Consider the following 23861-nt stretch of genomic DNA (forward strand, 5'->3'; position numbering starts at 1 on the left):
AACAAACTCTACACAGACCAGAAAATAACTTTCGAAATTACAACATCCATAGAGCCTTAAGAACTCCTGCCAGAAGTGTGTTGAGGGCATTATGTACAAAAATTATCAGGGTTTGCATATATCCATGCTGCTCCCAAAATATAACCTTTGCCTCTACAAAAAAGAAAAATTTGTGTCTTACAAAGGAAAGAAAAGAATTTAAGCAATGAAAAGCGCTAAGCGTATAGCTCTGGAGCTGGAATTCAGCATGATTACAGAAAGGCACCATTTCTTGTGTGCCCTTCAAAACAATTATGGGATTATTACTAAAACAAAATTGAAATATTTTCAGTATATAGAATTTTTATCTCCACAATGGCTACACAATGCTGAAATGACTGAAAAGTACTATCCCGACACCCAACTTTACATATCTTGTTTGACCAATATTTGAAATACAGTACACATAATTATACCAACTAAATGTCAGTGTTACATTAGCAACTGAAGCTGCTGTTTCTTGAAATAAAAACTGAACTTGTCTTGCTTTGCAAAGCAATAAATCTTTGTATTCACCTAAATGGAATTTTACATCTGTTTATCAAATTAATTCTGCAGCAATAAACATAGCTAAATATTTAAAGTTTAGCCACTTTAAAAGTAACCAGCTTCCTCAGCAGGATACTTCTAAGTGAAAAGACATCTTTTGCTCTGACAGTATACACACCACCCTTTACTTTCAGAAAGGTTACAAAACTAGCATCCAGACACCAAGACCTCATCTCCTTGGCAGAGATAAATATCTATAGATAAAAATTCTCTTCCAGCAATATGCTAACTCTATAGATTTTTCTTCATTTATAGGTTTGAATGCTTTCTCCTCAACTCAGCCATCTATTAAGAAAGTACGAGTCAAAAGTCTCAAAAGGTTAAGTTTAGCTGAAACCAGCCAGCAAAGACCGTATGATCTTATGAAGTTACTTTTTTTTCCTTCTCAGCAGGGGAGAAAGAGGATAAAAAAGAGCTGCTGAAAGTAAGCATACCGATTTTGTAGCCACTGTTTTTCCCTCATTTTTTTCCCATTAGAACTGGAGACTCCTGTACATTGAAGCTTAACAGTAATGTCAATTATTTCTCAAGAATCTCTTAGATGAAGGGCAAAAAACTTCAGGGCTCTGCTGACTACAGACTTCACTGTAATTTTCAGCCTACTGAAATAGTCTGCTTTGGAAAGGGATTGATTGCTGTAGACACCACTAGCAGTTGACACAGAAATGCAAATAGAAAAACTAAATAAAGCTTCCAAACCTGGTTTCACCATTGTAAACTGAACAGTGAAGAAACCCAGTCCAACACTTCTGCAAACTTCAAACTGATATACAAGTTGCAACTCCAAGTAAGGAGACTCAAAGTGATTTTCAATGAGTATTTTGCTCCCTTTGTACTGCAAGAACATACTGAATGCAAACAGCACTGAGAATTGCCCAGACTCACACTTTTAAAATCCCATGATTTCATAGGCTATGCAGTCCTCAAAACACTCTGCACTAAGAGCTGATGGGTCAAAGACATATGAAGAATGATTTTAATGGGTCCTTCCTATTCACTTCATACTGTCTCAAAGTTACTTCTATGTTTGACAGACTCCACACTGAAATAATTTCTATTATTCTCAATAGTTGATTTTGCTCTGATCCATGACAGCTTCTGTAGCTACGCGCAGTTGCAGTTTTCAGAAAATATCCTGTATTTCACCTTCCTAACAACTGAGCTATACTAACATTTACACAACTTGGAAGCATGTAACAGACAGCAATGCATGTAGGCAAAAAACATACAGGAAAGGCGAGTACTTTTCTCAAGTGCAGATTCTGGAATGCTATGTCCTACGATATTGCCAATTCAGGCCAAAATGTAGGTTTTCATTACTTCCTCAGTTCAGCCATCCTATGCTACAGCAATTACCACATGAACGACAAAACTGATGTTTAGGTCCAGTATGCACCAAATCTGAGAATACTTCTACTTTATATGGCATTTGAAAACAGTTCTAATGTCTAATTAAATTTGTTAATCAACAGGTATATACAACATACTCTGGCTACATCAAGATCCCCACTAAGTCCAAGGCAGCTTTGAGTAATAAAAGCCATTAGGCTGCATCAGGCCAGAACCACAGAATGTTTTTATACTATCACCTCACACAGATACATGCCAATAGTACAAGGGTGGAATCTAATACGTTCGTTAACACTAAACAGGGAGATATACGACTTCATACAAGAACTGGGTTATCTATTATTACTAAACTCTGAACACCAAAATTACCAGCATAACACACTGTATCAAATTTGTGTGGAGTTCGGTTTTTTATTAGCTCATTCTATTTTGAATTAACACCCTTAATTTCCAAGGGAAACTAAATAACTGCAGAATTATTTCAACTGTTTGCTAGCAAGTAGAGAAAAAAAAAGCCCTAATGTACAACTACTACATGACTATAATGAGGGCAGCCAGATCTATTTCAGTAAATATATTCAAATCTGTCTCCTCCCTTTGAATTTAAGTGCATGCATAAAAGGCCACAAAGAAATATAAAATACCACCCATCTTGCAGGTTAACAAAGTTGACCTGCTAACCATACACAATCAATTCACACATACACTGCACTGTGGAAGTGCATTCACATGATTATTTGATCATCTACTACTGAAATATCCACCTGCAGAAAAATATCACAGTCCAAGGCCGATCAGGAAGGGGTGAAGAGCAACACAGACCACAAGGAGAATTTTTTTCTTTTTTTCTTTTTTTTTTTTTTTAATTTAACCTCACAGAAAGGAGCATTACATCACACTCTTACAATGCAGGAGGAGGGGCCTGTTCTCAGAAAGCAAGCTTCAGCTATTTCCCTTTAATTTTCTGCTTGGTTTGGGAGAGAGATGCAAAAATAACTTGTATTTAAATTTTTAGTAACACAGAAGACGGGGTGGGGGAATGCGAGAAAACACAAGCTTTTTTGCTTACATTTACTAACATGCAGGTGAATACTTGTTTTCTTAAAAATACATAGCAAAAGTCTACCAAACATGAGGCGCACCCTGCGCTTGCAAGGGTGCATTCCTAAATACCTGCCCCACATTCTACCAGCCGCCAGACCCATTTTGCTGAGGAGGGTACCTTACTTCTGCGCGGCTGGACTCGGCGAGACCATTTTAAAGCCGGCACCGCCTAACTCGCTTTACCCCCTGGATGCCGTGTTTATGGGGCAGGGCCATTTGGTCCCAACGACGGCAGACACCGGGGGGCAGGGGGGGGTCTGGCCGCTTTGGGGAGGGGGTTAAGGCGCGGGGCGGGGGGGCATCTCGAGCCCGCGCGGGAGCCCAGCCTGGCCGCGCTCCGGCGGCGCAGGAATCCTCCACCCCCCGCTCCCACCCAAACCCGGCACTGTAGGTGTTTGGGTGCGTGGTTTTAGCGTTCCCCCCGTCCCGTTTCTCCCCGGGAAGGATGGGCCGGTGAGAACGTTTCCCCATCGGTCCCCCATCGGACCCGGCAGCAGAAAGAATGCAAAACCCCGTTTTATATATATGCAAATTTTTGCAGCAGATTTAAGAGCTTCGGGTGCTGTGGGGAAGAAATCACTTTTTCAGAAGCCTCCATTTAAATAAAACAAGATTTTCAGTACTATCTTGTACTTCACCAGCTTGGAAAACACAAACCGCCTTCTGTAATTTGCCTAAGTGTTTTAAATTACAAATCCCTTCCAAATCCACAGTATGCTCCTACCGACACCTCCATCTAAAAAGCCCTAAAAATCCACGAAAAGTGCTTCACACGTAAAACCATACAACGTCTGAAGCAAGTATCCGTGCTACAAAAAAACACCTCTGCAAAACCACGGATGAAAACAGTCAGCTCAGGTTCTTAAAGATCTACAGACAGGTAAAACCGAGAAAAAGAGGAATAAAATATAAACGTACCACTAACCTCATAAAGTGCAGCAGTGCTTAAATCCAGCGAGTTGAGGCATACAAGGTAGAAATGGAAAAAAAAAAAAAAAAGAAAAGATCCGAAAATGGTTTTGTGTTTGGTTGTTGTTGGTTTTTTTTATGTCTTTTTGTTGGGTTTTTTAATTATTATTATTTCAAACGTTCAGAAACCAGCAGAGACTCTGTCGGCCATTTTGGCTTGAACTCCCTTGCTCTGCTCTGCTCTGCTATCCTCTCCTCTCTCTCTCCCTCGCTCGCACCCTCCCGCTCGCTCCCTCTTGCTCTCTCTAAAGGAAGCAGCTTTTTTCGTGACCTTCAAATACAGGCGGGTCATGTGACTCCAGGCGGGCTGTCAATCAACCAGGCGGGGCCGTCCCATTCCCGCCTTAAAGGGACAGCGCCAGCACAGAGGGAAGGACGCCCAACTCCCCGTCAACCTAGCGCGCTCGCCACCCTCTTGATCCCTCACCGTTCACCATGCGAAGGGCAGCAAGCAGAAAGGGTAAAATATGTGAGCTGTGAGAACACTGAAAGAGAGGAACTCGGCTGGAGTCCTTGCTCTTTAAAACTGATTAAAGAAAAGCGGCCAATTATGCTGATGCTACATTAAGGTGGCAGAGCCCATCGACGGTGAATGACGAAATGTCAAAGTCCCACTAGACACACACACTCTTCTGTGGTGCACCGGGGACACAAGACCCCTACCGCTTACCTCCAGAGAAAACCACGTTTTCAGTACCACGCCATCCTGATTCAAGGACAAGACGAGACTAATCTTCGGCCCACCATGAACCCAGGCGGTAACAGGCTGGCTACACAACACTCACATAAACCCAAACCCTAGGTTAAGAGGCATGAACACCTGTAGGATAGCAGAGCCAACTTACTCTCCCCTATTGCCTTGAGCCTTAGGCTGCAACTTCATCATTACACAGACATCCATTGATAAATGCTCAGTCGTAAGTCCCAGTATGTTTCAACATAAAACAGTTAAGTCTGCAGGGTGTTTCCGGACATTACCTTGAATGTGCAGAAACAGTTAAAGCACAGTTCAGAAACAGTATATGATAATGCAAGTATTGCTTTGCTGTGAGGAGGCTTGCTCCTGAGTCTGCCCAACATGGGGAATAAACACTTGAACTGAGAGGGTACTGGAATCCAGTGAAGTGACAGCAGCGTAGGAAGCTCACGGGAGCACCTTCAGGACTGAACCCTGATAATACACACATTTTTAATTCTGTAAAGTTTTGCACTGTAACTATGTAAAAAGTAAAAAAGAACATGCTAGCAGTGAAAAAAACAACACAGAATGAAGCTAACTTAAAAAGTCATGGGAGGGCACCACATAGGAATGATTTTGGAGGGGGGCAGAAACTGCACCTCTTATGAATGAGAATAAAAATCATTAGTGTATGTAGTCATACTACATAAGCCATTGGCTAATCATGCTTCAAAAAGATCACCAAGATGAATGGCTATAGGTCTCAGGTTTTAACATGGTTTGCTCCTACTTCCCTCCCTCACAGTAAGGCACAGAAACTCCCAAATGGTGATTCACCTAGTAAGTGGATTTCTTTAGCAGGGCTACAGCCTGCAATGCAACACCTGTAAATCTACCTCTGCAGGCTCATGAAACCCCAGAAATAGCTAACGTGTGTAATAGGTACCTAATGAAATAAAAGCAGTTGATGCTAGCTATTGAAGTTGTGCTGTCTAAACCAGAGCAGAGAATCACCCAGGTTGGCTGGATTTAACAGCTTGTGGTGCTTTGTGGCAGGGCTAATCCAAACACGGCAATTTAAGAAATGTGGTGAAATCTCAGGAAATGGGTTTTTATTTGTGGCAAGACCCGAAGGGAACACCACAATTGCTCTGAATATCTAAAGACAAAATCCAAACCAACTGCCTGGCAACTGATTTACACAGTTTCATAGAAACAAATATATAGCCACATTTATGAAACAGCTATCCCCCTTAACATTACAGCAAGTTTTGCAGCTGCATGTTCTGTGCATGTTCACACTGAAATATGACAGTATGCACTAAGCTGCAGATAATTTTAGTCCCTCTCAAAAGCCAAACTGTTTTACTCAGAAGTCCTCTTCAGCGAGGCTTGCCAGTTCTCCATTCTGAAAGTCCTGGAAGCTTTTACCTCAAGAAGTTGATAATACTGTGATGTCTTCAAGCAACCAGCACTCACCTGAGTTGCTGTGTTATGTTAGTTGACTGCTATAAAATTTCACCTTGTCAATGTTCTATAGACAAAACTTTTTTAATCAAAAACCTTTTTTCAAACAAATAATCAGTGAACCAAAAATATTTAGAGAAGCCAGTATGGGCAATTCTTAGATAACTGTAACATGGATAAAACATGTCAGGTTATTTAGCGTTCTGTTAAAAACAGAGTGTAAGCCTAGGTTTTACCTTGACCAGTTTATCTTCCATAAGGAGCAATGGACTCCACTTGGCAAGGTGAAATTACCCATGTTTTGTCTCCTTTAAGACACTATTTGAAAACAACTTCAAGCTCCTTATTTTACTATAAAAATAAATGGAATGAATGTTTTAACTTAAGTTTTTCAACTAAGCTAACAGCTGAAACATAGTTCATTCTTTATCTGTTCCTGTTGGCATACTGGTTAAGATGGCTCGCAAGAAGTTTTGGGGTTTTGTCTTATTTTTTTACTGTGGTTTTTTTTTTTGTTATTGTTGTTTGGTTTGGGGTGTTTGTTTGTTTAAAATGCAGCATTTCCCCAAGCAAAACTGCAGAGGAAGCAGAACAGTAGTTCAGAAAACATCCAATGGAGTATAAAAATACACAGCATACACAAGTTCCGCACATCCCTTTTCAGAGGGCAATCACACTTTAAAACCTAACCATTAAGCTTTCTGATGCCAGCAGCCCTGTTATAAGCTAGTGTTAATAGGTTATATCCTTGTTATGCGCTACTAACTTGCCTGATTACAAACACTTCATTTCTAAGCACCTTCCATCTGAGGATCATAAAGCACTTTAAAAACTTTAATGAAGCTTCACAGTGCTCCTATGAGGACAGTATCCAGTATGAGCAGACATATACATGCACACGGATGTACATTAAGAGCGATGCTTACAGTCACGGATTCTCTACACTCATATCTCAACTGAGACAAGAGAGGAGTGGGGGATTTTTATTTCACATTAAGCTGCATTGTGGTTCTAGTAACAGCTCATCCTTTCTGATGAGCTTTTGGTAAAAATCAATAAATTAGGCTTCAACGTTATTGACACTGTCATCCTTCAGTGTCCACTCGACAAACCAAGGTATCAACTTTGCCCTCCAGCTGTCATCTCAAAAAGGAGACCTGGCCTGTCTGACCTGGTTTCACTTAATTTTAAAAGGAACAGAGATCATTCAGTCCTTATGCAAAACGCCCTGTCTTATGAGTATTTTGTTTGGGCTCAAAGTCCTACAGTTTGATTCCATATCTTACTTCTTTTGAAGGCTGCTCTCTCACCATTCTCCAACACTGGACTCCACCAAATGGGCTTTTCTACATTGCCCATACACATGTGGCAGTAACTTTAGGACTCACTTTTTCCCCCTAGAAAGTCCTGCATAGCTGCTACTATGAAAGTGAAAAAGGCTATTCAGCTCCTCCCAACACAATTCTTCAGCAGAAACCTCAAACATTAACAAGTTTCTCATAGCAAGAATGCCTTCTCACCAACTGTCCTTTCTCCTGATGGTGAAGAATTTACTTCCTGAAGTGTAAGAGGCAAAAAGGCAGATTTTCTTCACCAAAGTGAACTGAAGCCTACATGTCCCCTCTACCCTACTGCAGCTCATCAGTTAGATTTCCCTAGACCTCCCTCCTCCAACCCCAGAAACGGGGTGCAGTAACAGATTCAAGATAATTGGTGGCAAATTCCTCCCCAGCTCTCCAACCAGTCACCAGTGGACCAACTGTCCTGGATTACAATCCTAGCAAACACACCTCTTCAAGTTAACAGGGATCAGAAAGGCCCCTTCGTCTCTCCTGAGAGGAAGTTAAATGCTTGACTTTTAGGGTAGGGACATACTGTGAGGACTAGGTTACACAGATAAACAATTTCCAATAATAAAAAGCAAGCAGACAACCCCTTAAATTATGGAACAGAATTAAGAGCCTTAACTATTCCTTGCATGCTTCTTACAAATTCCATATGGTGTATTTCAAGAGAAAACTTTTAAAATTAAGGTTAAAAACAGGAGTTCAAAGCATCTTGCTGCTTAGATGTGGTAACAACTAGGAACTTGACACAGGCATCTCCATAATGGGTAAGGGATAGTTCAGATCACTCTTACATTATTTTCTCTGAACAGACACAGATGCTGAATGTCCAACAGTTCTGAGAAGTGAAAATCATAACTAGTCTTCACAGCAAGTGCACATAAGCCATCGTGGAAGAGAGATGTCCTCTCCTTTTGCAGGCCTACAAAACTTTAAAATGTTCAAGCATTCTTCAAAGACAAAATACTCATTCCTAAGGAAAACCCGGGATTTGGTTTGGGCTTCCCAACTTGCCTTCACATTTAGTGTGTAGTGAGACATTTTATGTTGCAGAATTGTGCAAACAGAGCTGCCAGGGTTCTTAACTATAGTAACCAAAAGTATAATGTAAATTCTTTTTTTCAGAGAAAAATACCATGACAAAAAGGATCTGATAAAGGAAAAGCTTACTCAGTTTCTGAAAAGGTTACTACAGCTTCCATATCCCTTACACAAGGCACCTATCAACATTTCTAGGAATGGCGCATACCATCACTGTTATTTAAAACTTGCATTGTAACACTGCTTTGGAGCCATACTAAAGCTCAGGTCTCGTTCATATCTTGCCAGGGACAAAAGAAAGAATACAAGGCCTGAAAGCTTCACAGCATATAAAGTCTAAGAACTATACATGACTTCAAGGCCAAGCTAAAGTTGTGACCCTATACCTTAATGAAGTGCTCAAGAAAGAGAACAAGTCAGAAGGAAAACTTCATTCACCGAACGCTGCAAACACATACTTTTCCACCTAATTTTTCCTCAATCTGCCACAATGATTTTTCCTGGCTGTTCAACCTATAAATAATCCATCACTATGCCTTCACTTCTTCAATCCCCTCAAATGCCCTTTCCAACCTGTAGAAAGATGAAGCTTTCTAGCTGCCTTTTAACAAAGTTGTTCCATGAACAACAGAACTGAAAGCTCACTTCCTAAGAATCTCCGTCACGCATTACTGAACCTCTACTTTACCGCACTAATCTCAGCTTCCTGCACAGCTAGTTCTCCTTTGATGCCAAGACTCCTCCAGTATATTGAGCCCTATGTAGATCTCTTCCCATAACTTTTTTTTTCATCTCTTTCAGTACCTGGGCAAAAAAATAGCATATGCTGCAGCTAACCTTGAAACACACATGATGATTAACTATTAACAGACATAACCAGAACCAGTATTCTTTTGTTTCCTGAAGCCCTTCTTTTAGTGCAGAAATTAATTTTGCTCCATGAAGTTTAACATACTGGTAATCACAGCTGTATTATAATTTCTTATTCTCTTCACTTGACCAAAACGGAATAAAAGACTCCAAACTCAGGAAAGATACACACACACAGAAAAACCATGAGACTTAACTACCCCAGGAACTGAAAGAATTGATTCCAAATGTCTTTTGCCATTCAGTCAAGTCACCCTCTAAGTGCTCAATGAATTTGTATACCCATATCCTGAGAAATTAAATGAGTACCTTCCAGTAACATAACACACAAGGGAACTGGTACAAATTAGAATTCTTAGAATTCCTTATTATCATTTCAGAAGCTTCTTGGAGTCTGTACTCCTATCCTAACAGGTCACCCTTACCAGTTTCCAAAATTCCTAAGTGCCAAAATATCAATGTAATAGGAAAAGTTTATCTTTTTAATGCAATTATATCTATGCCAGTGAAAAGATAATACTTCTTTCAAATAAATAAGGAAATGGCATACCATATCACTCCACCCATGTATACAGCAAGTGGTTGCTTTCAAACTGTTATTTACAGCCTATGAATTACCATGCCAGTTAAATGATTGATTCAACTGACCTTCCATCAACAATAGCTATGTTACTGTGTATTTCAAAAGGAGTAATAACCTCATTGGATAAATCCTTCCTTCCCCCTATTTAAGCCTCAAAGCTTTAAACATTTTAAACCAAACAGCAACAAGCATTTTCTGGGTATTAAATATTCCAGCCAGGCTGGAATATTTAATGAAAACCTTATCTTTCACGTCTATAAACAGTTTACCACAACAGGACCCACTTTTTATACAGAGCCTTCAGACATGCTTCTACTGAAACTCGGTATACTCACTTTCATTTGGGCTGCTCGTGCAAAGCAGGCTTCTCACAAATACTTATGGGAGGTCTCACAAAAGACAAGGAAGATTTTGGGGCTGAAGAGTTAGTAATATTCTAGTTCAATCTTTTTTCCTTTTTCTTTCCTTTTTTTTTTCCCCACCTAAAAGGAAATGTTTCTATACTGAACTTACATTATTTTATTTTATTTATTTAATTATGGCAAGATAGACCAGTACCTCTCTCCAAATTGTTCTAACTTGCCTTGAGTTTTAGCATAGAGAATTCAATCACTGGCCCGGAAACCTCTGAGCAAAGGAATTTCTGGCATCTTGGTTGGAGCTGGCATCAACCCATTTTCCTTTGTTCTTATTAAAGGAACCATAATATGTTAAGTTAAATAAAATTTTAAAAAATCAACAATAAAAAACCCCACCCCAAAGTAAAAGCAGACTACAAAAGGAATGCATATTCAGTGGATTACTGTAAAAGATTTCCCTAATTCGACTCTTTTTTTCTATTAAAAGCACTTTTCATTGCTGCAAAAATCTGTAAACTGATCTTTCCAAACGACTTGAACATCTTCCCTAAGTAATGCGCCTTCATGTACAGTCCTTCAGTTTGAAATGTCAGGAAAGGAACAGCTATCTATCCAGGCAGAAAATGCTACAAGCTGTGGCTGTCACAAGTATACAAATGCATGCACTAACCTAAAAACAGTATGATTCTGAATCTGATCAACTTTGATCAAGGGCAAAGATTTCAGCAAACTCCATCTGTCTAGGTAGGAGAAAAAGAAATCCTACCAGCTCTCCAGATCACAGCATGCCAAAGGAGCAACACAGCTCAAGAGCTCCAAAATATCTCTGTAAACAAGTTTTTAATTCATACCATGTTGACCACAAAGCACAGTTTTAGTCATAAAAAGTAAGTCATATTTTCTACAGGGAATAAAGAGCTTGCTTTTTTTTTTTTTTTTTTCCCTCCCCTTCTTTAACCAATAATGGTCACTCCCTGAAGGGTCTAGATGGGATCTGCAACTTTGAACCAAGTTCTTGGACTTAGGATCATTTAACCTTTTTTTATCCTTTAACTTCTGGTATCTCTAAGCCATAGAAGATAGTCACCAAAATTTCTGTTTGCTGGACACAGGAAACAACAAGAGAACATAACTCTAATACAACATACAACCATTAGACTTTTTGTCCCTTCCTCTCTTAATCTCCTTGAAAAGAAGATTCAACAACTGATCTGGGCGTATGCAAAAAACCCCTTCAAAACAACAACAACAAAAAAGACTTGATGAATGTATTTATTCTTTGGAGAGAACGAAGCAGTGGAAAACGCAATGTGCAACTTACATCTGTGCAAAAGGAAGAAAAGTTTTAGGACTGTAATTCATACACATTTATGCTGCCACTGATTTGTGCCAGCTGTCCAAAAAGGGAATCCTTAGCAAATTAAAATGTGTGGCACAAACTTGGTGTAGATATCACTGAAATTTGGCTAAATTAAAATACATTTTTACACTAAGAATACAGACAAAACACTAATTTGGGACTAAAAATCATTAACAGCCCTTAAATGATTTTGCTTGCTGTTTTTATGTCTGTTATCTCACTCCCTTATAAAATACCATTCAACAGGTGCCATCTAAGTAGCAAAGAAATGCTGAGAAGAGAACAATGTCTAGCCATCCATATGAATGATCCATTAGAAGACCATTACCTCAGGCAGCTCCTGAGGAAGTGGCAACTTGGTAAGAAGGAACAGCCACTAATCAGCCAGACCTGAAAAAAAGGTTTCTTGGACAATGAACTTGAGAAATCGATGGAGTGTCCAGTAGACAGTTAACTTCCTGGAAAGGGACTAGAGGATAGGGAATGGAGGGCTCTGAAATAAAGAGGCTCTGGGATTTTTAGGAAATAGATCTGTGGGCAAATGCTCTCCCCTTCAAAAGCACAGGAAGATCTTTAAATCAGAATACCCTCTTTTTTGCTAGCAATCAAAATTACTACTAGCTGTAATAACTAGAGAAACAAATTATATCAAGCATCATATGTGACGTTATCTACTCTGTGTATTTTGCAATATTGTATTTATAAATCAAGCCAGCTGGAATAGAAAATATACTTTTGTCTTGGAAAGTCAACAAATGTAAAGAAGCCTCTTGATCAGATAAGACTGCAAATTCAGGAGCAGGCTTTGTACACTTCCTACACAGAATAAATACAGGTCTCTGGGGGGGGAGGGGGAAAGGGGAGGGAGTGGAAAGGGAGAAGAATCCAAACAAACTAACCTCTTCTTAACAGAAGACATCTGGATGAACGCACTATGAAATCCTAGGGATAAGAAATCCCAAACTACTCCCACTTACAATGTACATTGTCCATAAGTCTTTTCCTCTCTCAGTTTTCAGTAGCAGCGTAAATTAAACACATTAAGATGGTAAGTGGTAACTTAACTTCCAAAGTTGACTTTTTTTCTGTGTGATCTCCCATAGCTTTTTGTTTTTTTTCCCCTCAACAGTAATTTCGCTTCTGTTTTTTCTACATACTCAGAAAACACTTGCAAAATAACAGTACGCTAAAGGTGTAGGTTAGCTGCAGAACACAGCAAGCCTGAATCTGTTCACAACAAAATAAACCACACAGTGCTATATGCTTTGCTACCTCCTAATTTATGGTTTGCAAGGAAAAAAATAAAATAAAATCAGAGTATGTGACTTGAGGAATATTAAAAACCATGGCATGACAACTGAAAACACTTTCAACACTAACTTGCAGACGTGAATGCCTAACTTAAAACTATTTTTTTGCTTAGAAAAGTCAGACTAGAGTTTTCCTGGGCATCATACCTCTAATTTTAAGTACAAAACTTCCCAAATATTTAAGTGTAACATTAAACTAGTAAAATATAGGAGACAAGTGATGGAACTTCTGGCATTTTAAAGTGCTTAAGTTCTGCATGCTTATTTTTTTTTTACACCGTTCAGAAGTACTGTACTGTAAAGGGTGCAAGCCCGCTTTTCAACATTATTGACTTACCAGTCTTACGGTTGAAACAGCTACTGCTACAGATGAAGAATTCACTGCTGTCTTATCCATGTCTACCCACTCAATTGCACAACAAAGGGCAATTCTTTCCTCTGTGCCTCAGGGCCCTTTATATACACAGGTAAAGCTGCCTTCAAATGTAAACTTGTCCTGCCTCTCATTCCACTGCAGGGAGTAAAGACTTATAAAATATGAAGGTGATGAAAATATTCCTTAAACCTTAGTTGGACCAGTTTTCATCTTTAGTCTAATGGTCTCATGCCCTCAAATATCCTTCCAAAGCTCCAAAGACATAAAAGAAAAAAAACAACTTCAAAGTTAGAACTCTCCTACTCAGATGCCAATACCAGAACTAGCCCGAGTTATCACTGGGACCGAAGCATATTCTGACATGCTAACAGAACTGTGATACCCTGTGACAAAAGTGTCTGGTGTGGTCACTACCCATGTCTCTGTGGTGGCTTGTCAGGATATGGGACAGAGGACTTCAGTGTTTGGGGACATTTTTCTAATGGGCTACACACAGAGAACAACCAGCAATGAAAAATGAGCTATGCCTTTATTTTTGAACATAACTGGTAATGTTTTCAAGGGAAGAGTTCACTTGTCATGAATTTCAACAGAATTTGGGATGATACTCAAATTTAGGTTCCCTAAAACTAAGTTAATAATCTGAATTAGGATTTGGAGGCTACCGTGAAAATCCCAACGTGAATCTTTAAAAAAATAAAAAAAAAAAAACCCAACCAACCAAATCCAAAAAATACCCCTACAACACTACTGCTTAGGTTGGTTGTGTTAGTAAATTTAAAAAGTGCAACGGTTCTCAAGGCAAATCTCAATACCTTCAGTAATATGGAATGTCATTAATACATGAAAAAAAAACCTGTTACACACACATTTAACTAACTTCATTTTGGTAAGAACAGTGGTCTATGCTATAGGGACAGAAGCTGTGGCTAGGGTCTTTGGTGGAATTTTTAACTTAAACCTTCAAAAGTATACTGTAGTACTTCCTAACAATGTCTGGCATTCCCACCAGCCAAAGCAGACATCTTCAGGATATACAACTGCAGCCTTTTTATAGTTTTCAGCAACATTATCAAAGAGTAAGACTGGTCATTTTACAACACTGTGGCAGTGATATCTACACGTGCAACCAATATTGGCAGGCTGCTGAAAATGAAGGAAGGCTGGCCTATTAACTAGCTCCTGAATTTGAAGTACAAGGGAAAAGGCTGATAGAGCTTGTTTTTTATAGCTTTAAAATGACAAAACGAAACTGGGACTATTCTGCTGTGCAAGCAAACACAGAAGCAAGTTTTAATGAAGACTGAGCCAGACTTTCACACATCCACACTGGAAGATGAAAGGCAATAGACATAAATTGCAATAAATTAAATTCTTACTGAATATTCTGGAATTTTCTTCACCATGAGGGTGATCAACATAACAGATTGCCCAGAAAGGCTCTAGAATAATTCTGAGAAGCCTGATACAATTCAGAAGTTAGATTTAACCTTCAAATCTGGCCCACCTTTGAGCATGGAAGTGGATGAGATGACTTTCGGAGGTCCTTTTTGATTGAAACTATTTTACTAGTCTATCATTCCTCTTTCCATCTTAGGCTATATTAGCTACCACTTTCTTTTAATCATAGTGTCTCACAAATCCAGGAAGACATTGAATAGTCCTGCTGAAATGTCAGAGAATAATGTAAAACAACATTACCCAATTTCAAACAATTTTGTGATCTCCACTGGTTACAATCTCTTCCTGGTATTGCTGCAGTTTTGGAGGGTCTCATTGCCTCTGCATCTATACATTAAATTATCAAGCCAAGGAAAAGGCTATCCAGTAGGTCTAATCAATGACACTTTGTAAATTATGGAAAGATCTTGTTTTGCTCTCTTTCTTACAGTATGAATCACTTCCAGATGTACAAAGTGCCAAGATAGCTGAAGACTTTTCTCTCCCATTACTACAAAACAGCAGGTGGGGAATAGCCAGCTGAGTTGCTTCAGACAGCAGTAACAGCTTGGCTTACCTTGCTAGTAAACATGAGCATGAACTTGACTTACTTCTTGTCCAAATAGCTACTGTCAAACAGACTTTCCAGTGTGTTATTCAGACATGGTAAAACATTTACATTTTTCTTATAAAAAGGAGTAATTTTTCATTACACGATCCCTTTCACTAATAGATCAAGGTACATTAGTTTCTGGTGGTGACAACTGGGAATAATTTATTAGCAGAGGCAGAGCTACTAATTAATACTGCTCGAACCAGGAACACAACCTCAGTTTAAGGACTTGAGTAGGATTTTCCTACTCCAAAAAAGGTATAAAGAGAAGCTGCTCTCTGTTTGTAAACAGAAGTTTGACTGTTTTGGAAAGATACTTCTGGATCAAAGTTGCCTGTTAATCTTTTCTCTAGTAAGTGATAAGCAAAAGCCTTATTACAGGTGGTAAGGCAAAAAGAAGCTAATGCCATGTAAAATGTAAGTATTTTGTGGAGAGATAATATTTACCCGTTAAATACGGCAAGTTCAGGTCAGTATTCGTAATGGACGAAAATGCAAGAGAACACCTCTAACAAAACGTCCACCTGCAATTAAACATAATGATGCTGATCCTTCTCCAAACTTTTCTTTTGGGAGAGTTCGAAAGGGGTTTCTTAGCAAAGATATTAGCCACATAACAAAGTAATGCAGCCAAGTGTAACAAACAGTTACATCACATACTAATGAGCTGAGAGGAGGGAGGCATTTACAGAGTAGTGGGAAGCAACAACTTCTCAAGGAGTCAGGATCCTCTGCTGAAATAGAAGCATGGTCCAATACAGACATTATCAGCCCCAGCAGTCCACACACACTCACTTCTTTTGAAGTGTGGGTTTTAGAGTAATTGGCAGCCCTCACTGCTGCACAATCATGCCAGGTTTGTTACACAGGCACCATGCATAAACTGTATCTTCCACAGAACTCAAGATGGGTATGCCCATTCTATATTTCACTCATAACTAAGGGTTTTGCACGTGTAACTTTTCTTCTTCTTTGAGTTACATTCACATTGTAAATGATTTGTTAAAAATGTCTAAAGACACTGTATAGAGTCTAACAGGAGAGTTCCGCCCCACAAAGCCAACAGATACCAGCAAACAGCAGTTCTTGAGTATCATCTACAGCTCAATAAAAAAAGTAATCTTAAAAAAGCTGCAAGTTTATTGCATTAATCCTGCCTGAAAGAACTATTCAGTACAACAAAAGAAAGGTTTGAGAGATGCAAGCAGGGTTGGTTGTTTTTTAATACTAGAAGGCACTCTTTCAATGCCAAGCCCCGAGTCAAACTGAGTTGAAATACTGTTGCATTTTGGAAATAAATTGCTAGAAGTCATCCATGGGTGGTGGCTTCTTATAATCCATTATGAAGCTGTACTTCAGCAAAGGAAATTCCACATGAAACTGGCGGTAGGTAAGAACTACTGCTTTCACTGAAAGTCTCAGAAGTATCTTTATTTCTGTTCTTTCAATGTCCACTCAAACTCTGAGTCTTTTGGAATGCAGTTAAATATTAAGAAATTGCTGGGCTCACCTAGGAGGGTACCACTTGCAGACTGCTCCAGCACCTTGCTTGCAGGTCAGTTGCTGAAACTCCTCCCTCAAGGATCGAAATATAGTTACTCAGAACAGTCTGTTAAAGCATTTACGTTAACACGGTCAACTTTTCAGGAAAGCAACTTAGAACTCAGGGGGTGGGGGGGGATCTCCCCAAAACATCTGCATAGCTGTAGAGGCAGTAATCTTAAGAAAGTCTAACAAACAGCTGGAAAGGGAAGGAAGCATCTTCAGCTAGTGCAGCTATTTCTGAAGCAAACACCTGATTCTACATTAAAACTTATGATCTACTTTTCACTAACAAGCTCCAATTTTATTTCAAACCAACTAGGAGGACAACAGTGAACAAAGGTACACAGAATAGTCAGGGTTGGGGACCTTAAGATCATCTAGGTCCAGCCCCCCTGCCATGGACTAGACCATGTTGCCCAAGGCTATGTCCAACCTGGCCTTGAACACTGACTCACTGCAGAGGGAAGAGATACCCGAGATCATTAATCCCAGCCCTTTGCTCAAAGCATGGTTAACTACAGCAGGCTGCCTAGGGTTTTAAATATTTTAAAGGATTATGAAGGCACAACCTTTTTGGGCAACTTGTTTCCAAAGGTGTGACCACATTTCACAGTAATTTCCTTTTTCCCTTGGGTTTGAGTGGAATTCCCTGTATTTCAGTCTCCGCCCACTGCCTCTTGCTTTTTCACCAGACATGACTGTGAAGAGTTTGGCTCAGTCTTCCATGGTCCCCTCATCAGGTATCTCTACACATGGATAAGCCAAAGGCTTCTCATCCCAAGGCAAAGCAGTCCCAGCTCTCTCAGCTTCTCCTCCTATGTCAGATGCTCCAGTCTCTCGCTGTGGCCCTTCAGTAGACCCACACCAGAATGCCCAACTAATCCATCTAATCTCTAATGCAAGTGAGTAATAATACGAAGAGGCAATTTCCTATTTAATTTCCTTTCTTTTGAGATCAACAGCAAAAGATGTTAAATTGATGCAGCTTTTTGGAGTCACTCAAGAATACAAATCCTTTGTGTGATTATCATTTGTTTATCTCAGATGCCAGATCAAAGTCACTTACAGCATGAGATAAGCTCTACCAAGGCAGACAATGTTGTTAAGTAGTTGAAAATTTGAGACTGTGGGTAGAAAAAGATTCAGGTGATTGACTGAAATTTAAGAGCAATACCCACAATAGAATCTTGCTGGAATTATGCCACAGTTGCACAAAACACTTATCTTCATCTCTTAGTTTCATTACTAAAATTGCGCTTTCAGACTTCTATAAATATGTGATTAACACTATTAGAAATGGTACTCCTTAGGGCAGGATCTGTATGACAAGATCTCAGATGCCACCTGAACACAGATTTGTTAGTTAAAAAAATAAAAATCCTACATATCAGTAATCTTGTAGTCTCTAATAACCACAGTTTTGAAGAAGAGAGGTAATGTAAGGCACTTGAAAAGCTCTAACCAGAAATCAGGTCAACTGTAAAGTAATCCTACCTTCTGCTTGCACCTGAAATTAGACAGCAAACACAAAGCTATAGATCCAATACCAATAACGTGTTGAATGATGCTACTAGATATTTAAAGAAACAATTCAGAAAAGCAGAAATCTAACACCCACTTTATATTTCTGCCCCGATTTTTCTTCTGGAACTTTCTAAAAGTTTCTAATTCAACAAGCTCTGTATCTCTTGGTACCACAGTAAGTTGAGCAGTCTGAATAGAAAGAAATAGCAGCAATTTCTTCGAGAAGTTTGGCTCACTTCCACGATGGAAAGAATGTGCATGATCAGCACTAGAACTTTCCTGAACTCATTCTGGCTACCTCAGAAATGGTTTCTCACCATTGCAGAGGCAGCGGACTTGAAGTTCCTAGCTTATCTAAAAGGCAAGGAAGACCTTCACCTCAGGGCAAACCCCAGCCTTTCTGCAACAAATGTACTGCTGATCAGTGAGAACTTCTCATGAGGAGACATCCAACTAGGCACAGGAGAAAAAGAGTTCTGTGCTGTGGATTTCTCAAAGGTCATACCTTCCTACTTGCTCCAAAAGGCAGGTCAGAAAAAAAAAATTATTATGACATCAAAATTGAATAACCATTGCATTAAGTAAAGAAAAGAATATGGAAGACAACCATCACTGCAATACTCCTAAAACAAGACTCTGTTCTTCCCATCTGAACAAAAACACAGGAAAAAGACGCAACCATTAGTGCATTTCAGTCTGAAGTAACATGAAAAAGCCTTTTGCTAATGAAAACCTGTCATTTTCTTCTCTGATCAAGCTTCTCTGCCTAAAGCACTGTGTACCAGCATCTTAAATTGTTCATCCTTGAAAAAGCATTTTGTTTACAATGCCAGTTTCTTTATTGAAACACATTCTAAAGAAGGTTTATATTCCAAAAAAGACTGATCTACCATATGCACACCAAAAGGAAGGCCCTGGCTCTATCATATTTCACATTAGTTCAGTGAAGAGCAGCTGAACGTACAAACTCACTACCTCAGTGCTAAGCTTCCAGACTTACTCTCTTTACAACAACTTCTGATTAAACTTCTGAAATTAAAATGCATATTTCTATGCTTTTAAATTTAATGCAAGTCAACATCCTGCTTTATTTATTTTGTTGTTGTTGTTGTCCCTCAGCCACCATCCACTTTTATATATGGATATTTAAGGAACCAAAAGGGTGAGCACCCAACAAATGACCAATGCTCCCAGTACATTTAAATAAGAGTGCTTCACACCATTTACTATGGTAAGGTCCTTTTTAAATAAACGTGTGACTCACTGTTTGTTTTCTTCACCAGGAGGTGGAGTCTTGCCATGCCCCTCCATTACAAAATCCTCATGTTCCATCTGCAAAGGCAAGCATTGCAGGTCAGAAATCGGTGGAGCAAAATGCACATCACCTAAAGTGGCCCTTTTCCATACACAACAACTTAAGACAGCCACTTTATCCCAGTAGCTGGTCCAGAACAGATCAGGTAGTTTCTTAGCAACATATGTACATCTCTAACCCCATTGCTATGGTATCATTTTATAGCACAATTTTCAGAAAATCTTCCAAGGGAAAAAGAACCATTTAATGGCTGTAGCAGATGACTATCAGTCAGGGTATCTAGGTTCTGAGTTTTGCTCTGTTATGGACTTCCTTTGTCATTCTGAGTAAGTATGGGCTTCTACCCCTTCTTCCTTAACATATAAGGCAGGAATTAAAAAAAAAAGTTACGTCTATCAACATCTCTGGAGAAAAGTAAGAATTTTCAAAGGAACTTATTAACCACAGGCAGAAACTGCTGTAAAAGCAGAGTACTTCTTGTGAAAAATAACTTTTATATGTAAAAGAGACTTTCACTGCACACGCATAGCCTAGTTAGCAGGCTAAAAAATGAGGCCTAGGGGAACCTCAAATAGATGCTGTTCCAATGACAACATAAGGTAGGCATTTCCTTTGGCTCACATGTTAAAAGATTCTAAGGGCACTAAGGAAGTTTTCTGTTTAATTGTTTGCTTTTAAAATACAGTTTAAACATGCATTTTCAGTATTTTTTTTGGCCCAAAAGATTTACATTATATTTGATCATTAATTATTTACACACTCTTCATTTAATTACTTCATTCGGGCAGAATTTCTTGCACAGGTAGCAAAATACTCTTTTCTTTATACGAAAATTCACCACATGCACTTAGTATTTCATGTAAACATCCAGATACACAGTTAGCAATACTCTACTTCATGTGAAGCCAGCTAACAGGCCACACTGCAATACTCAATAAGCCACACAACAAAGCAACTGAATTATAATCACACACAAAATCTATGATCCACTACACTAAACTGGAAAGGGGAGAGAAACACAATAAAGATAACATGTTTTAGTCAGTCTTTGAAAGAATAAAAAAAAAAACAACAAAACCCAAAACCAAACCAATCCAAGATCGAGCAGCCACTTTCCCTTCTGCCCCTACCTACCCTTCCCTGCTCCAAGAGTCAAGTTTACTCATTTGTACTTCGATGTTGCTGACAGGTCACAAATACAGACAAACATTATCTGCATATTGACATCTTACAAGGATTACAGAAATTGGGTTGTTTACCTGTACAGACACAGCCCTCAGCAAAACCACAAATGAACTGAGAAACTGATGAACTATTAGGTGGTAATGACATCCAGAAGACAGACAATTAAATGTGTAAGGTGAATTCATATTTGAAAACATGTAAATGTGACCGACATTCAAAACTGTATTTTCATTTAAAACTAATCTTTGAAAGTAAGAAAATTCTGATTTATAGTTTTGTAAATAACTCAGATTTTTAACCACGTATTCCCAGCATACCAGACATACTGAAACCTATTTGTACCTCAATCCATATATGTGATTCTCAAAACCAGATGTGTCAAAACATCTGGACTCAAAACTGTCTAGCTGAAAAGTATTCATTCCACTAATTCTGTTGTTGTTGATGTTAACACATAAGTGTGACAACTGGTAAACCAGCTACAGAATGTTCCCACATCGCAGAACAGTAGTTCTCTGAGTGAGGGTAAATGCTTAAGAGTAGAGTACACAACCTGAAATCAGGAGGTATTTTAGTCTCTTGCTGCTACGAGACAAGTACAATTCACATGAATAGTAAAGCAAGGGAATGGTTTGCAGCCAGTACTGGGAAGAAAGATAAAATACAGCCTTTTGGAATAAAGCAGCACTACCTACAGCATATACATGGGAATCTTGTTAGTTTAGCACTATAAAATAGAAATTCAATTTCATGAAGCTGTAGAAAAGGAAAGATCATAGAAACTGCAGTATAAAATGGGAATTATTTTAAAACCAACAAAATCATAGAAAGGAATTGGAAATTATGTTATTAGACTGTAACCAAGAAATTTAAATGAGAGCTGGAACATCTAGCAGACACTGAAGTACCATCAACAAAACTGCATTAATGTGAATTTTACATGAAGAATAATGGTGACATAACTGTTCCAGACATACTTTCATCAAGCATGCATATCTATCAAAACTACCATTTCAAACTGAAGAGGGTAAATAATTAAGAACAACAAATTACCTGGGCTAGAAACAGCAAGATTTTGGGTCTAGGCAGTCTGTTTTAAAGCAACTAGAAAGCCCCATCTGCTTTTAATATGTTAATACGTTTGCCCTACACTTCAGAGAGTAGGCAAAAGCATCTGCAATAACTAAAATCTGCAGCATAAAAAAAAATAAGATATGGTATGATAATGTCAGCACTGAAAAAGAAGGAGCTGAGAAAGAAAGAGTAACTTCAAGAAAGGCAATGACAAAGTATCTAAAGAGAAGAACACCAAGAAAATTAGTCACAGAGTAAAAAAAGTACTCATGAACATGGAAACTGTTCAAGACACAAAATAAACCTACCAATGTAGGCTTTCACCGGTAAGAAAAGCTAACAATAAAATAAATCAAGACACTAAAAAGGACATGGGAACTTCAACAAATTGAGTATTAGTGAATTAGGAAAAAAATCCCTCTTTTTAGAAGGGATGAACACCTAGACTTGCAGGAAACAGTTGGCTGGTCAGGCTCAGAAGTTAATGGTTTCTGCATTGTATGCTACCTGGAGGCCAGTGTTAAGTGGAGTGTTGCAAGGGTCTACCCAAGGACAAGTCCACTAAACATTACTGATGACTTGAAGGCCAGTAGGATAGACTCTGGTGAGAATTTAAAGATAATAGAATCACAGAATGGTTTTGGTTGAAAAAGACCTTAAGATCATCCAGTTCCAACCCCCCTGTCATGGGCAGGGACACCTCACACTAAGCCATGTTGCAAAGGTCTAGCAGACAGAGGCTCTGTCCAGCCTGGCTTTGAACGCTGCCAGGGATGGAGAATTCACCACTTCTTTTGGCAACTTGTTCCAGTGTCTCACCACCCTCACAGTAAAGAGCTTCTTCCTTATATCTAACCTGAACTTCCCCTGTTTTAGTTTGAACCCATTGCCCCTTGTCCTATTGCTACAGTTCCTGATGAAGAATCCCTCTCCAGAATTCTCAAAGGCCCCCTTCAGATATTGGAAGGCTGCTATGAGGTCTCTACACAGCTTCTCTTCTTCAGCTGAACAGCCCAAACTTTCTCAGCCTGTCTTTGTATGGGAGGTGCTTCAGCTCCCTTATCATCCTCATGGCCTCCTCTGGACTTGCTCCAACAGCTCCATGTTCTTCTTACGTTGGGGACGCCAGAACTGCACACAGAACACCTAGTGGGGTCTCATGAGAGCAGAGTAGAGGGGCAGAATCTTAACTGGGGTGAAGAGGTTGAGTCAACATGTTTAAGGGCAAGGCTGCCATTCAGACAGATCTAGACAGGAAAGAGGAATGAATGCTACAGGAGCTGTATAAATTCAGACTGGACAAACACAAAGCCCCACACCTGAGAGGCCCTGGCAATGATACAATCTGGAGGCTGACAGACAGCAAGCTTATCATGAGCCAGCAGTGTGCCCTGGCAGGAAAGGTCAACAGTATCGCAGGCTTTATTAAGAGGGAGTCTTGCCAGTAGATAAGGGAACTGATTATCACCTCTAATCCGGGCTTATTTTTCCAGATACGGTCTAACATACCTTATTATGCCCCTCAATACAAGAAATAAATCCATAAAGTGGATGCAGTAGGCCACCAGGATGCTCAGGGAGCCTGAGCCCTTGCCCTGTTTGGAGAGGTTGAGGAAGACAGGCTTATCTGACCTGCAGAAGAGATGGCTTTGGAGAGACCTAACAACAGCCTGCCTGTACCTACAAGGAGGTTAGCAAGGAGTCAGGCTTACCACAGTGGTGCAATGTGACAGGACAAAAAACAGTGAGCATTAAAGTTGAAA

General features: G+C 39.3%; 1 protein-coding gene across 20 annotated transcripts in view; it reads right to left on the bottom strand.

Moving 5' to 3' along the window:
- TNRC6B (trinucleotide repeat containing adaptor 6B) overlaps positions 1-23861 on the bottom strand; it is a 143622-nt gene that overhangs the window by 82773 nt on the left and 36988 nt on the right. For 14 of the 20 annotated variants that reach the window (XM_062620467.1, XM_062620463.1, XM_062620461.1 and 11 more), the window contains one exon: positions 19789-19856. The exons of 3 other annotated variants lie outside the window; for them this stretch is intronic. In XM_062620467.1, the coding sequence (XP_062476451.1) occupies positions 19789-19856 (68 nt within the window). Of the gene's footprint in view, positions 1-3960; positions 4308-19094; positions 19174-19788; positions 19857-23861 lie in introns of those variants that run through there. 3 more of the 20 variants (XM_062620477.1, XM_062620474.1, XM_062620476.1) reach the window with 3 other exon arrangements.

Source organism: Pezoporus occidentalis, unplaced genomic scaffold (assembly GCF_034315485.1).
Source record: "Pezoporus occidentalis ecotype Australia unplaced genomic scaffold, CSIRO_AGI_Poc_V1 ctg221, whole genome shotgun sequence".
NCBI lineage: Eukaryota > Metazoa > Chordata > Aves > Psittaciformes > Psittacidae > Pezoporus > Pezoporus occidentalis.